This window comes from Tachypleus tridentatus, chromosome 5 (genome assembly GCF_004210375.1).
Source record: "Tachypleus tridentatus isolate NWPU-2018 chromosome 5, ASM421037v1, whole genome shotgun sequence".
Lineage (NCBI taxonomy): Eukaryota > Metazoa > Arthropoda > Merostomata > Xiphosura > Limulidae > Tachypleus > Tachypleus tridentatus.
Genome location: NC_134829.1, coordinates 50,743,437 through 50,760,702, shown reverse-complemented (window position 1 = coordinate 50,760,702; position 17,266 = coordinate 50,743,437). Strand labels below are relative to the sequence as shown.

The 17,266-nt window shown below is 32.5% G+C and overlaps 1 protein-coding gene across 2 annotated transcripts in view; it reads left to right on the top strand.

Annotated features, from left to right (window-relative positions):
* LOC143251156 (uncharacterized) overlaps positions 1-15,952 on the top strand; it is a 122,932-nt gene extending 106,980 nt beyond the window's left edge. For both annotated transcript variants that reach the window (XM_076502549.1, XM_076502550.1), the window contains exons 13-15: positions 4,683-5,160; positions 9,549-9,635; positions 10,374-15,952. In XM_076502549.1, coding sequence (XP_076358664.1) covers positions 4,683-5,160; positions 9,549-9,635; positions 10,374-10,430 — 622 coding nt within the window. In that variant the 3' untranslated portion in view covers positions 10,431-15,952. The remainder of the gene's footprint in view (positions 1-4,682; positions 5,161-9,548; positions 9,636-10,373) is intronic.
* Positions 15,953-17,266: the final 1,314 nt, after the last annotated feature.

Sequence of the window (17,266 nt, the reverse complement as noted above, 5' to 3'; positions counted from 1 at the left end):
GTGGGCAGTACTTTTTCTGAACAGACGATCTGTCATTGCTCCGTTTGGCCTTCGCATTCGGGCACAATTGGATGAATTGGGTCTGTCCTTGGATAACATTGCAGATTCCACAGGTTGGCCCATCCCACCATGGCTTATTACAGCCCCCAAATGTGACCTTTCTTTCAGTCACCTAAAAAAGGGAGATATTCCAGATTGGAAGTACCATCTTTTATTCAATGAATATCTTTCAAACAATCATTCAGTTCCCATTTATACAGATGATTCCAAATCAGGCAATTCAGTGGGCTCTGCTATCGTTTGCTATGGGTCAGTAGTTGCGCGCAGAATCCCTTCTACAGCTTCTGTGTTCACTGCTGAACTGTATGCCATATCTCTTGCCCTGGATAATATTGCAACTGAGCAGTACTCCAACTGTGCTATTTATACTGATTCGCTTAGTTCTATACTTGCCTTGGAATCGCTACACGTTAGCTCACATCCTATTCTCGCTGATATTCGAAACCGACTGGCCCATTTCTCATTAGCAGCTACTTCAATCCAGTTTTTCTGGATACCAGGCCATGTTGGTATTCGCGGAATGAGCTTGCAGACATGGCAGCTAAATATGTCTGCTTCAGCACCATCACTCCTATGCCTATTCCGTACATGGACTATGGTGTTGTCTTCAAGGCTCGGCTCCGTGCCAGCTGGCAGTCCACTTGGAGTGAGCAACGTGACAACAAACTTTTCAAATCAAACTCGAAATTGGACTTTGGCCATCTAGCTTCCGTAAAGTTCGGAAGGAGGAAGTCGTTCTCACTAGGCTACGCATTGGTCACAGTTTTTAACTCATCATTTTCTTTTATCTGGAACTGATGCACCAATGTGTAGTTTGTGTTACACTCAAATCACTATTAACCACGTTTTACTTTCTTGCCATCGTTACAATTCTCAACGACGGCAATATTTTAAACATATTTTTTCTCAGGGTCAGTCTGTAACATTGGACAGAGTTATTGGTGATGGTGACTCTGTCCACCTTGATAATGTTTTTAATTTTTTTAATGGCCATTAATCTTTTAATCTCATTTAAGTGTTGCATATTTATTCATTACACCTTTTAATTGTTGTTCCTTTTCACAGTTTTAATCTCTCTCCTTCAATTTGACATTGGACAATGGCCAGAACGTTAAATAACTCGACACCAGGACTGGAGAGGCCAACTTCAGGTGACTAACGCTACTGTTTGAAATATCTGTTTGAACTACTCGTTAGTCGTCCTGGCGAGTTGTTATTATACTTTTGCTGCATATCATTTCACACTTTTACTACTTAACTTTTTAGTACTGGCCATATTGACTCATAACCCAGAACCAGGACTGGAAAGACCAACTTCAGATGACTGACGGTGGTTTTTATACTTACCTGTTAGTCTTCCTGGCGGGTTATGATCATTACCATTCTGCTACAGGTAGTCCTTTACAACTTTGTTGACTGGATGTCAACATTGGTTTTTACGCCATTTTCTGTTTTAATTGCCGTTTTGCTTTTATCTTCAATTACTTTTACAAATTTTACTCCATTTACTTGACTTTTATCTTTTTACTGGACATTTGGCTACTCATTATTACAATTTTGCGGAGTGTCTTTTAAAACTTCTATTCTTTTACATTTTGATACTGGTTGCTATGACACATAACCCGGAACCAGGACTGGAAAGACCAACTTCAGGTGACTGACGGTGGTTCTTGAACTTACCTGTTAGTCAGGTTATGATCATTACCTTTTTGCTAGAGTAAATACCTTAACTTCTTATACTCTGCCTTCTATCTTAACATTGTAGACTAGGTGTCAACATTGGTTTTATACTTTTTTGTTTTACCTTCATTTCCATTTATGTCTATTACTACATTTATTTATTTATTTTTTACATTTTTACCGAATGTCTGGCACAGATAGCCTCGCTGCTTTGTGCCATAAAACACTAAATTAGTCAATCAATTCAAAAAGAAACATTCCTGTGATAAAGATCCATTTTGTTACATTGTCAGATGGTTATATTTTTAAAACAAGTATCACATCCAACAAATTACACAAAAATGTCACTACATATTTTAGTAAAATGTGTTATTTCTTTTTTCTTCACCTATAATAAATTTTTTCTTGGCAACTCATTTATAACTGTTTTTTAACATAAAGTTCTGAAGTCTGTGCAGTTTCCATATTTCTATATATCACACATTGAATGAAATACCGTATATGTTTGTAATCACCTTGTGTGCATACCTGTTGTTCCAGAGATTCATTAGTAAGTACATGTATCTCAACCTGGGAAGTTAAAATTCAAAACATTTCTGATACTTACATTTCTTCTTGCTAAGTTCTTTTAATTGCATAAATCATATGTTTATTGAAAACAAAGAACATTGTGTTAATATTAATATAAAGTAGGCTTAATAACATCTTTTCAAGTTTTATTTTACATTTGTTTTATACTTAAAATCTTCAAAACATTTTCTGTCTAATTTAATACAACTTACCTCAAGTTGATATCTAGCAGGACTATCAATAGTTAAGAATCAGTTTGTGTGAAACTTGTGAAAAGGTAAAATTTAGTACATGGTTACCTTCTGGGGGTAAGGAAGCAAACCCTACAAGACAATGATTTATTCATTGAAGAATATTGTGCAATTTGGTGCATTTCTTGGATCACTGTGATACTGAATTTGACTTGGATCCAGCCAATCAATGAACCATAATGTATTATGCCACACTATTAGTGTGGCTAAAAAGTTAATTTATTACTAATGCATGTAAACAGTCCTAAATGTACGAGTTTCACATTTACTGGGTGTGTATTGGTAGCACTGCTTGTAGTCTCTGTTAAATAACTACACCAACTTAGCACTAAGTAAACACATCTGGCAAAATAACATCATGGGAAGGAACTTGAGTTTTATGAATACTGCAGTTAAAATCAAAATGATGCATGATTTAAATCTGATGAAACTCCTCATATTTTAAGCAAATTTTAGCATTATTTGAAAAATGTGTGCACGCACGCACAGTGTATTAATAAACATGTTTGGCATTACAGCAATTACACAAATAGAAAATTCCAAATATGATCCATCATGTATGAAGACAGTGATCCATGGCTTAACATGTGAAATGCAAGTTACATTTTGTGCAATACTAAAAGTATGTCGGGAGATATTGAGTGTATCTGTGTTTGTGAACTGATGTTTTTTGTAAACTAATTTAAAGATAAGAAAAGGAATTTTTATATAGAACATTGGAAACCCCACATATAAATAACTGCCTATAGTTATAAAGAAGGCTGGATTGTCAAGGATATGTTATTGTAATAAATTATTTGTACTACACCAGAGAGTTAAAATAGGTAGCCAGCAACATGTAAACATTACATAAGGCATTAAAATTTGTAAAATCTTGGTTCTGATTTGTGTAGAGTTTCTGACATTGTGGTTTATATGAACAACAGTGGAAAAAGCAGAGTGAGCTAAGCTCCACACTTGTGTGTAACTTCTGCATAGAGTGATATTAACAACTACATTTTTCATGGTTGTTTGTATCATCTTAAATAACTTTTATTTTGAAGGGTCTTGTTTTGGTTCATTTGTTTTTACAGAATACAGGCATTTAACTTGATTTTATCATCATGTGCAGTTATCACTCTACCCTGCTAGATGTCAAAGTTATTCTAGAAAATATTAGCTTTGCACTTAGAACAAAGAATATTTAATATTACAAAAATTCAGAGGGCTTTTAATAATCTGTGGTATTAATACAAGATCTAGTATCTAAGGCTTAGAGCCCCATTTTCTACTGATGATAGTTTTCACGATGACCTTAGCCATTGATTGCCACTCTACAACTCATTTTCCATCTCAGGAAATTGTTGCACAGTATCCTGTGGTCAGTGCTATTTTCCTTCCATTGCATGTTTTTTTCTTCTTAATGTTATAAATCATGCATGGACATTGAAAACTTCTATGGGTTTGTTCACAGCATAACTGTAACTGTTACAAATCTCATGGATAAATGTTTGCTACATGCTCTAACAGAGTTAGAATAAATTACTCAAATTTTTGCAGAAACTTAAATAAATATATGCTTCATTCAATAAGGCAACATTCCTCTACTTGCCACATGCTACACATTGCATGAATGGTCTTTGATAGTTGGCATTTCATTCAGATATGTATTTTGGGACAAACTTGCTAAAATAGCTCTTGTGTTGTGTTAGTAGACCTAACTTCATGTTTGAAGTTTCAAGCTGTATTGGACTACCAATTTGTTAGGTTATTATTAGTAACAGACTGTTCACTTTTTCTCTTTTTTACTCCATTCATTTACAGCTTGTCACTTGTGAAGCTTTTTGGTTTTAAATTATCCTTTCATTATTTAGAACACCATAGGCATCCTTTTCATCACAAAACATTAAACATTTTGTGCTTTACGTGTTTTTATGATTGTGGAACAGAAGACTTGCAAATCAAGAAGTCTTCTAATGTAATTCTTTCCATTTTAGGTGTAATCTGCACCTTGCAACTTGCAATGCCTCAACCACGAACCATGGACAACCATGCCTTTGTATACAGTAAAAACATTTATTTTCCACAGTTATTGTGTTGAGAAGGAAACATTTATGAATGTTCAACTATCTTTTTTTTTAGGCCAGCACCTTTTTACCAGTCCAACTTTCCACCAGTTTGTGCCATTAGAAAAGACTTGCTTCCATCCCATACCCATCCAGGATTGGTAGGTGACTTCAATCGAGAAGACTGTGGCCCTGCAGCTAATAACCAAATCCTTTCTTCAGGCTATTTTTCAGATAATGCATACAATAGGAAACCTTCTGAAACTCCAGAGTTTCCACCAATCAGGAGACGTTGGTATAGTCAGGAAAATTTCAATCCACCACCCCCTGTAATAGAAGACCCTCGACCTACCTCCCCACCAGTCCCTGCTGTTAAAAAAAAATTGATGGGCAGTAGCATGGAAGAGCTTTCTTCAGGATTCACTCCTCGTAGGAAGTGGAGTGATCAAGGTAACTTTAATCTTGGTGACATGGCCATTTCTCAACCCGTTGCTCATCGTCGTACATCACAGGACAGTAGGTCAGATTTGGTTCCTGAAGATCCTTTAAAAGGGGTAAGATGTGTTAAAAACATATTGCATTATTGTTTCTATGTTTACAATCCAATGTAATGACTCTAAGACCATGAATCTGATTCCTCGTGACCTTTTACATCTGGATCAGTTAAGCAATCACAACTCATCAGGTTATGAAATAATTTGTACCTTTGATTGATATTAGATTTTGAAAGAAATTTAAGAAGTAAAATCTACAAGTTAACTAAAAATCTATTCAGAAAAATATTTAGTTAATTGATGAACCAGTTCAAACTACCCTTTAAAATGACGTATATCGAAACTAGTCAGGTGATTAACTGTATTATTTCTTTGAATGATTTTTATGTAAATTTTGATTTTTACTTCTTAAAAATGCTACTAATTTTATCATTAATCAGTGATTTTCCTAACTTAAAGGTATTGAACACAATTATTTTATGGGAATGTTTACAGAATAAGACTCAGTCGAGCTAAACTTACCTTTGAAATACAGTGAGCCTTTTCCCATAGAGTTGTTCTTGATATTGCCACAACTGTGTGACTTTTGGTTGCAAATGTTCTTGGTTCAATGCATTGCATATACATTATCTTACCCCAGATTCTCTGCCTTCCCACCATGCATTAGTGATAAGTAAACTACATAGGAAGTTTTGGTTTTATGTCAGAAGTCAAGTTTTTCTTGTTTCTGTAATTGTTTTGCCTTTATTTGTTCTATGTTAATTCTGAAGATAATAAATGTTTACTGCATTTTACTTGGAAATATTCTGAAGATTTTGTTCACACAGTCTTCGTTCAGAGTGCACTAAGATCCCATATTTGTATTGTTATCTCTTGTTGATCATCAAAGTAAAACTTTTAATTCTGTGTTGATATCCTTGCTAGGTTTCTAACCATGGGTATGCTCACTTCACTTTCTCATGAAGGCCTAGCATGGGCTGTTAATTACGGCACTTGCCATTTGTGGATTACATGCTTGAATTCTGCTACTGAACATACTTACCCCATTTGAGTAGTCCTTGTTTTGTATCACTCATAAATTAGATAGCTAGCTCTTGGTTATCTTTGTGTGTATTTCATAAACAATCAGGAAATCTTTCACATGTTTTGTTTTCACTAATGCCTATGTACCTTTTTTATCTAAAGAACTGGATATGATGAGACTTATGCCTGAATATGATACTTATGTCAGGTTTATAATCTTTGTATTTTCTGCCTTCTGATATTACAATTGCTGCTGATTTATTATGATACCAGCATAATGAAAACATTTTTCAGTACCATCATATTTGACATGTAGGTAGTCTTTTAATGGGTCTATCTTCTGTTGCAAACATTTTTTCTATAGTTCTAAATCCAATATAATTTTTAAGAAGGGTCTTCCAACATGGTCTCTCTCTTTTTTTTTTTCTTTCTTTTTTTGTCTTTTCATCACTTTTATTCCTTGCATGCTATGATTTATTTTGAAATATTTTTCTTTGGCTGTTAGCTATTCTTGCTCATATCATCAGTTACTTAAGATCAATTTGGCAGTCTTCTCCATCTGTGACTTGTCTATGTTACCTTTTTATCCTTTTCCTCGGCTTTCTTTGTAAACTGCCTCTACTTGTTCTTGCCACATTTGTGTTGGTTAACATAAAAACAAACAGGGTGTTTCTACTTGAACTACTTAATGAGCCATCCTAGACCTACCCTCAGTCTGGATGGTGAAACCATATTCTTCTATTACATCACCAATCTTGCATGGAACTGAGCATGTTACCACCATGGGAACATCTTCTATTTTAGCATGATATGTCCATTTTCACTTATTTAATACTTCTTTCAGGGCTACCTGTTATTTGTCAAATTTCTTTTTCTAGGTGGCTCAGTTGTTATACAGTTAATGCTGAAATTCATTCGTTGTTGCCTGTCAGTCTTATTTTTTGTAGTTGTTGTACTTGACGTTCCATATGTCATCTCTCCAGAACAAATTGTTTTCTTTAGCATGCATGTTTAATGATTATGGCTATTCACATTCTTCTGTAGAGGCTATACAGTTACATTATCTGTTACCTTTCCATGCCACAGATGTCACCCTTCTCTCTTGTCTCCATTGTTTACGGATCTGTTACAAGCTTTTTTCTGAATTCCTCTAGAGCTTCTAAACATTGGCTGCACTGTGACTTAGATTCAATCGTACATTCCCTAGCTTCTCCTGCTAAACCCTTAGCAGTTTGTTCACTGTATCATCTTTCTCTCAAAACATAATTCTTACTTTTGCTTTGTAAAGAATATTTTTATCTTACGACAAATAAAGAACCTTTGTAATACCATGGAAACAACATTAACAAATTGGCTGTCACAGCTGGTCTGCTTCGTTTCTTTGGATGTACCAAATCACCCTAAGAGTGCATGAGGCTATGTCTTTGTCATCCTAGTCTGACCAGTAAGTGGCCAAGTTTGACAATATTTTGAAACTTGTATCACATGATTGTCTCACCAGCTTTTGGTATTCTTGTTTCCTCCTGTAGTGATACTAGAAGCCAAATCAAATCCTGAAGAAATAAGTTTAATTATACTGAAAAGTTTTAGAAATATTCATGGTCTTTATTTCTTGTAACATGAAACTACTTGTATAAGTGGTTTCTTTCAGCCATTATATTTTCTTTAAAGTTTTAGGTTGCATTATACAATATGTTTTACCCTCTCTGCTGGGGTATACCCTTTCATGAAATGAAGTAAACAAAGATTGTAGCAGAAGATACATCAGCAGGTACCTCTCCCCCACACACACTTGTGTGTGCCCATAATTAACATTTTGAGACATTGAAATTGTGGGATTTTTTCTCCACTTGAAGTCTCACACATCCAACTTGGATGGAGCACACCATAAAGTTCCATTTTCACTTTCCCTTAATTCCTCATATGATGTTCCTCCTGAAATGCCCTGGAGTTGTTTCGTCTATCCTCAGAACCATTGGACTGTGCTAGTTTTGTGAATCTGCAGGCCTGTTCAGTTTCTTGTGATGGAAATTTTAGTCTCAAAAGTGTCTTTTTTTTCTCTCTCTCTCTTTCACTGTGCTTAATTATAGTTCTTCACTGAAGGGATTCTAACAGGAATAAGGAATAATATAATGCCAACCTTTTAAGCTGTGATCCTGAATATATGTATTGTCACACACCAACTAGGATCACGACTTAGTTTGTGTATGACAACTGAAGTATCTCCATATTGCCCAATCCTCCTCCTCTTTATATTTTAATTAAAGGGCATCTTTGGAACAGAAACATTTTGCTGAGAAAGATACTTTTCCTGGTGTTTATTTTACTCCTTTCTGTCATACAGCTCAACATCTTGTAGTTTGGTTTTATTTTTTTTACTATGACTCTTTTGGACTCACTCCTCTCTCCATTACAGTCTTTTATAGCTAGGTCTCTCTGATTTTAATTTTCAATTTTTCATATTTAAAATTAATTGCAAGGAACTTCTTAACTCTAAAATTGATTTCCACAAATCTCTAAACAATTGGTAGAACTATGTTATCAGATAACATCTGCAAACAAACTAATCTTGTTTGCGGTGAGAAAACATAAGTTATGTAGTTTCTCTAACACTTGTGTCACATGGAGGATGAGAGGTTTCTAATAAGGTGATGTGTATGTGGCAGGGATTGAGAACCAAAAGTTGTGATTTTTGACAGTAAGAACAATTGAAGAAAAGATGGTTTTTTACAGTATTTGTTATCTATTTACTTTAAACTTTAAAAGTGTAAATGTTTCTGCTTAACATTACTACTTCTCTGTTATAAAGTAACATAAAACATAATTACTGGTAGGTTTAAAAAAAATCCAGGTATTTTCTCTTATCACAACATTTATTGAATCCATAAGTTACAGATATTTTTTAAATCCACTAAATTAGTTGTGATGCTTGAATTAGCTTATTCATATCAATTAATAAAGATAGTGATGCAAACCAGAGAAAATGATACAACACTCTTTTAAGGTTATGTTACTGAGATATGGGATATGAGTACACATATTACAATATGGTAAAATTAGGTTTTGTTCAGTGAGTTGAAATTGTAAACTTTCTTCCTAATTAATCTAGACCTTCCAGTTTTTTGAAATAGACCATGAATAATGTTAACTTTTGTGATTGAGAAATATATGAAATTGTTTTAATGTTCATTTATTGAAATTGTAAACAAAGTATTTATTTTATTGTACCCTCATCCAACATGAGCAATGATTGGTCTAACCACAATTATGTGTTTATAGTTTTGGACAAGATGAAGTTAAAAAATGTAATTTCTTTTTATTGGACTTTAAGCAATTTTTTAAATAGTAAGTATGAAAAATATTTTATAATTACAATATGTTGAAGTTAGTTGTTTTTTTTTAATTCCATGATGTCTTTGTTTCAGGATCCTCTTGTAAATCCTGAAACTGTTACAGGAAGACCAACCCCTCGTCAAGATCGAATACTTCAACAGCTTTCATCACTGAGACAGGTAGATGTTTAGTTGATAATTTCAGAAAAGTACAATAACTCACCCATTTGTTAAACAGTTGTTGTCCTCATGTTTGGTTTTTGTAGTGATAAGAATATTCATCATATTTAAACAAAGTTGCACAAAAATTAAACCTGTATAGTTCATCCTTAACAATAATTCTAGTATAACTTACAAAGATTACTTTCTTTGCAGAATTGTTTGTTTACGGTTCTCAGACATTTTATTGTTCATTAATTTTATTCAATAGACTTGTGGCTCAACCTAAGATGGAAAGAGACATAGATTTAAGTTGTAACTTTCAAAATCTAAGTTAACTTTTTAAATTGCAGTTGCAATCTGAAAATTAGTATGCTTGGAATTTAAATCTGAGAGGTCATTGTTCTTTGCTTGTTGCTGCAAAACCATGCTCTGCCCCTCGTATTATTGGTTTTGCTGTAAGAGTGATGGTCAAGTGGCAATTTGTGGAGCAGCACAAGAGTTGATAATTGGCACTAGTCTGTCAATTCAAGACTAGAGATAACTTGTAAACGTTAGCCTATTGACTATTTTTGCATCAAACCAATGAAACAAATAACAAGTATAAACATAAAAGAAATATCTATAAGCTTTTCACATTGAAGTTCAGTATCTTAATTCTTTAACATAACTAATGGATAACTGTACAGAATTATGTTATTTATTTATTTTACTGACTCAATAAATTGTATTTTTAATATTTTGCAAATGTTTTTTCAGGGCCTTATTGAAAAGCAGAAAGAACTGGAGATGTTGTTTAGGACTAAAACATCTTGATGGATCCTTCATATTGTATTTGAGAGGAGTTCATACAAGAAGATCACAGCCTCTCAATGTCCTTTAAATAAGTTTTTTTCTTTTCACTTAAAAATCGTTTTATTTCTTTTATTTCTATTAAAATAGAAATGACTGAAATTTATGATCAGAAGTGAACTTTTGTGAAAGTTTGTTGATGGGTGAAGACTTGTGAACACCATGCCAGGAAGTTAATATTATGATTACGTGTATTCTCTGTGTCGTTGAGAACAACACAAGTTATGGATAATCGTCTGATTTCTGTTTTAAAGGAACCAGGATATTTACTGATAGTAAAACCTTGCCTGTTTCAACTGTAGATATATTTCTTTACCAAATGTGGCTTTTTTTTGTATAAAACTTGAAGTACATTCAACTCTTCAGTAATCTTGTACATTGACAGTCTTACAAGCATTGTTGCTTTATTGATACAGAGTAAGTAAGAACATAGCAGTTTACCCAATAACAAACTTGATCTGTTGTCCACTAGTAATTCAGAAATATGATCTCAAATACTTGTTTTCATCACATTTGATGAAAATAAACTTATTACATGGTTAGATAAAAATTATCAGTAATCTGTTTAGTCCTGAAATTTTTGCCTTGAACAAGAAAACAAGATTGATTTGGTAAATTGCCTGAATTCATCTGTGACCTTTTGCCTTTTTTCTGTCCCTGACATGGCAGATCCTTCAATGTCACAAAAATATCAACTGGAAATCACAACATGTTCTTTTGTATTCAGAATGAGAGTGACTGAACTATTTGTTTTCATAATTGTACTAAGTATAGGTATGAAGTACTTGTTACCAATAACCCACAAACAACTGAAAATTATATTCTTTTTTTTATTTATGAATCTTTTGATTCTAGATAAGTTTGTACCTGATTCTGAGAAGACAGAGCAAAGATTGTGAGGTTTAATTCTGTTTAATTCATAACTAACAGAAACAAAAATACAGTTCTAAAAACTGAGTTAATACATAATTAACACAGTGACTAAGGCAGGAAGAAAAAGCATCTGAGTTAAGTTGGTAAGTGAAGATAAACAGTTCAACCTTCTGAATATTGTTGGATCATAGTGCATATGTCAGAATGAATATGGTTGGATCATAGTGCATATGTCAGAATGAATATGGTTGGATCATAGTGCATATGTCAGAATGAATATGGTTGGATCATAGTGCATATGTCAGAATGAATATGGTTGGATCATAGTGCACATGTCAGAATGAACATGGTTGGATATATCAGGACAATTTACTGAGTTACATTCAAATTTAATCAAATAACTTATTGACAATAAAATTTGACATCAGATGTAGTTTATAATTCAAATTAATATTATGTGAGTTTTAATTTTAAACTGAAGTACTTAAATCAATTTTCAACCTCATTTCTCTGTATCTTACGGCATTCTTATGCTTTAAGTTGCCCATTTAAGATTGCTTTATTATCCCTATATGTATAAACTATAACACCATTTTGTAGGGGAAAAAAGAAGCCAAGGGCAAAGTGTAAGTAATAAATTTTCTGTTTTTTTATGTACATAATTTTTACTTATTGTCATAAAAGTTACTAAAGTTAAAAAATTTGAAACTTGTTAGGTTAGAAAAGAAATTAAAAATGTTTTTTTAATTTCTCAACAAGGTATGCATGTAAGCCTGTCATGTGTTATACAATTTGATATTTTATTTATTCTAACTTGAGTTGTGCACTGCCTATATATTTTATTGCTTTGTTACTGCTGAGTTAGTAGTTAGATACAGTTCCTAGAATAATAAAATTGTATGAAAGTGTAATGGGCATGAAGTTTATAGTATTTAACAATTTAATTTTTCTGTTACAGTCTGCTGAAAAATTAGGGGAAAAAATGTACTTTTGGTGTTTTTATTTCATATTTTTCAACTTTTTTTCCAAATGATTTCAACATAGTTAGTGTTAGGAGAGGGAAAATTAATTATACATTTTACCCAAAAAAATCTTTAAATATTCAGTTAGGATGGTTCTTAATGTTCCATGAATGAAATATGAAAACTTTAAAATAAAGTATTTTTATTCTTGACATGAAAAAAATCATCTTTCACTTAGACTAGTTACATTGACTTGTATATTATACTAGTTACATTGACTTGTATGTTCTTTAGGAAAAAACTTTATTAAAAAAATCAAAGTTTTTGTAGCATAGAACAGAAACAGACTTTTTGTATTTACTAAAACCTTGCTAACTTTTATAAAGATACTTAGTTAATTTGGAATTATGTAAAACATTATTATGTATAACCTATCAGATATTGTGGTAGACATAATGCTATAGTGTCATGCACATAGGGTTAAGCAAGTAGCTAAAAGTAAAACTGGCCCAAAATGTATTATTGAACTACGTGAGAGACATTTGAAGAGTCATCACAAAACTTGTGAGCTGACTTTGACCCACTTACAATTGATAATTAATCATGTTCTTTTTAAAACAATGGAAAATAATGTTGACATATTATCATTAATGTTCTAAATAATTGCTGTAGGTGGTATGAAGCTAATTTTCAACTGGTTTTTAAATTTTGATTATTCTGCTCATTTGATATAAAAATCAAATAAAAGAGAAGATAAATTATTTAACTTACAAACATTTGTGGGAAATTTAAAATTAAAAAAAAAGTTCATTGTGATGATATTTATTCTAGTCTAGTAGTTTGAATTGTTAAATGAAAAATATTTTATTCATCAGAAAACCTAACTTTTGTTTGTGCTAGACAAATGTTGACAGAGTAACTATCATAACTGAGGAGAAATTATTCATTTTCCATGATGATGTGTGAGGATGAGATTTCCATTTCTTGATCAGTATAGGAACAAACTGACACTTGTTATAACACAAGCATATTGTCATGGTGTTGAAGTAGAGATTTGGTTCATGTTTCAAAAACAAGTGATAACACACACACACACACAGGCTACTATAAAGATATTGAGGTATAAATAGAATATTCTTGAATCATAACTTATGCAATTATTGTTGGAAATCTCATTAAAAATGTTGATTTTCAGTTAATGTAGTATAATATTTAGGCTTAAAATGATCAACTTTAAGTGGTTGAATCTAAGTTGTATAGGATTCCTAACTTTACACATGTAGTCAAAATGCTGGTTTTCAGGTAATGACACTACAGAGTAAGAGCTTAGAACTCATATCAAATGTTTACTTGCTGCATGTCATTTAGACAAAGAAGTGTTGAACTTGAGAAAAATTTTAGTTTTAATCCCAGTGCAGAAAGTTTTTTTCTTTACTTAGTACATCAGATTGAAAGAATTTGTTCTGGGACAGTGGTTTCCATTCTTTGGTAAATGTACTCCAGAAAATTTGAAGATAAATAACCACTTTCTTGTGGTTGGGATGTGTTCTTTCCTTTGCTCCTACCTCATTGCACTGCCACTCAGACAAATGTTTTCCTTTGTCATTAAGAATTGCCATAAGTGACACAAGTAAGTTGTAAAGAATTTAATATCATTCCACCTAATGATGGTGTACGGTTTCTCTGTGTTTTCCACTCAGTTCTTCAGTAATCAACAAGAAGCCAAACCGAAATGTACAACAACTATTTGTTGACTGTACCTGCTTCACTAGAACATTGAGTAGTAACTTCAATTATGTACTGTCTAAATATGCTTGACTCAGATAGTTTAGAAGATAAAGTCAGGTCGAGCAGTATTCAAAAGAGTGATAATGAAGATGCTATGAGACAAGGATGCTAACTTTTCATCTAGTGATGATAGTCAACATGATGAACCTGGACCCAGCAGAGTAAGATGTAAACAGTGTTGATAGTTGGAAACCTTTGTCCCATTCATGGGGTGACAAGTGGGAGCATTGTGAAATACATGTCCCAGCCTGGAGTTAAATAAAGAAAGCAAGACCCTCAACTCCAAGTTATAAAGACAGTCTTGGAGAGTTACTGTTGTGTCAACATGCAGTGTTCTCTTGAATTATTTTCTTTGGTTTATCCTTTTTGTAACATAAACTAATCTTTAACTTTTTAAACAAATTATATACATCAGAGGTAAGGCATTGATTCAAGGATCTGACTAAAGATGGTACACAGCACAAAAAGTTTGGGAACCTCTGACTTAAATGTGTTAAATTATTGTTGTTTTCACAATAATGTTCTTATTAATAAGAGGAATTAATATTATTTTCCTCTAATGTTTGTAAGTACTGTATTTGATGTACACATTGAAGAGAATGTATAATAGAAAAATAATTTACTACATCCAATAATATTGTGCTCTTAGAAAATTAATATGAACTTCTGATCAAAGAAGGCTACCTGCATAAATCACAATTAAACATTATTCTAATAATTAAAACATTGTAACCAATACTGATAAGTAACTTTGTCTGCATGAAAATGATAGTTTGTTGATTTGATGTAACATTGGAAAACTTGCTGAATATTTAAGTGTGTTTAGTTTTTTGTGAACACCTAATCACCATGTTTCATTTCACTATGTTCTCAGCATTTAATTACCATGTATTATTTTACTGTGTTTTCAGCATCTCATTAACATACATGTGCATATATATATTTAATTTCAGTATGTTCTCAACATCTAGTTATGTTTAATTTCAATATGTTCTCGACGTCTAGTCACCATGTCTAATTGCTGTATGTTCTCAATGTCTAGTCACCACGTTTCATTTCAGTATGTTCTCAATGTCTAGTCATCACATTTCATTTCAGTATGTTCTCAATGTCTAGTCACCACGTTTCATTTCAGTATGTTCTCAATGTCTAGTCACCACGTTTCATTTCACTATGTTCTCAATGTCTAGTCACCACGTTTCATTTCACTATGTTCTCAATGTCTAGTCACCACGTTTCATTTCACTATGTTCTCAATGTCTAGTCACCACGTTTCATTTCACTATGTTCTCAATGTCTAGTCATCACGTTTCATTTCACTATGTTCTCAACGCCTAGTCACCAGTTTCATTTCACTATGTTCTCAACGCCTAGTCACCAGTTTCATTTCACTATGTTCTCAACGCCTAGTCACCACGTTTCATTTCACTATGTTCTCAACGCCTAGTCACCACGTTTCATTTCACTATGTTCTCAACGCCTAGTCACCACGTTTCATTTCACTATGTTCTCAACGCCTAGTCACCACGTTTCATTTCAGTATGTTCTCAACGCCTAGTCACCACGTTTCACTTCAGTATGTTCTCAATGCCTAGTCACTGCTTTCATTATATAAACACTAACTGGTTTGTAAAAAACTATAATATTGGTCTGTTTGATGGATAGTAGTTTGTTTGTACAAAGTGAAAAAGCTTTCTGATAAAATATGTCTCAACTGTATTAGAAAAATCTCCAAATAAGGAACTAAATTTTTGTTAAATAGTGTGTGAAAGTTTGATAATTACTTCAATAGTTAATGAAACTCAGTAGTTTTGTGTTGTATCATGGTTCAGCTGTAAATAACAATAAAGTTTATACAATAATTATCTTAGTTGGTATCAAATTATTACTTCCACCAATGAAGGTGGACAGAGGATATATTTTCACTTGTGTGTGGTGGTGTGTGTATAATTTTCAGCAAGATTTCTTGAAATTGGACAAATATTGGTATATACATTTGGACTAGGGCCAAACTGAGAAGTGATTAGTTTATGAATGGTCAAGGCCATGAATATTCATAAAATACATGTTACATGGAGATTGGTTTTTCACACTATTTTTGTGCTTGGTTAAAAAATTCTCAGATTTGATAACTTAGTGAACATACATACACTAATTTTCCTTCTTGTCCTGCTAAAAATATATTCTTTATTTTTTGAGAGCTCAGTGTATTCAAAGCTGCATGGCAGAGGCATGTGCTATGTTGAGTGTTCCCCCTGTTTTTGTTTTTGTAAGAAACTCCAAAAAATTTAATTGGCAAAAAGAATGACCCATTAGATGGCAACTTTATGTAAAGTTGCACTTGAAAACTAATTGCTTGACTCATTATGTAAATAATTGATGTACTGAAAAAGATGAATGTTTTGTCTTAACTTTCTAACCCATGTAAAATTTTCTTTTCATAAAGAAGGCAACCTTTCATGTAAGGCTTTATAAAATTGGTCATTGTATACCATAACATTAAAAACTGTGTGTAATTAGTGAGAGATAAAAAGATCTGTTTAAGTTGGAATAGTTAATGAACTATTGTCAAAAATGTAATTGTTGTTTTATAGCTACAAACAAAAATAAATATTGTTCTTTACACAGTATCAACTTAAAAAAAATTCAAGTAATACATAAAAGATAACAATGGCTTTATCATCAACAGAATAAGATAAATTCCACTTTTATTTTTCATTATCATGTCCCCCAGTGACTCAGTGTTATGTCTGCAGATTTACAACATGAAAATCCGGGTTTTGATACCTGTAGTGGGCAGAGCACAGATAGCTTATTGTGTAGTTTTGTGCTTAACTCAAAAAAACAACAACTTCATTATCATAATATCATTATTTTTTATAGGTGATAATTTATGGTGAAACATGGAACTTGATTATGATATTTTTTTACACAAATTAACACCAGGTGTTGCTTTAGTGTACATATAATGATGTATGTTTTGTGTATAAAACAACACAGGATGCAGCTTTAGTATACAGGTGATGACCCAGTTTTATCTATAAAACAACACAAAATGTATCTTTAGTAAACAGGATGATGTTGATTTTGTTTTATGTATAAAAACTTCAGTGTGTCATGGCCTCTTGTTTTTTTGTGTATGTTTAAACGACATAAATAGAATCATTGTGTTTTAGT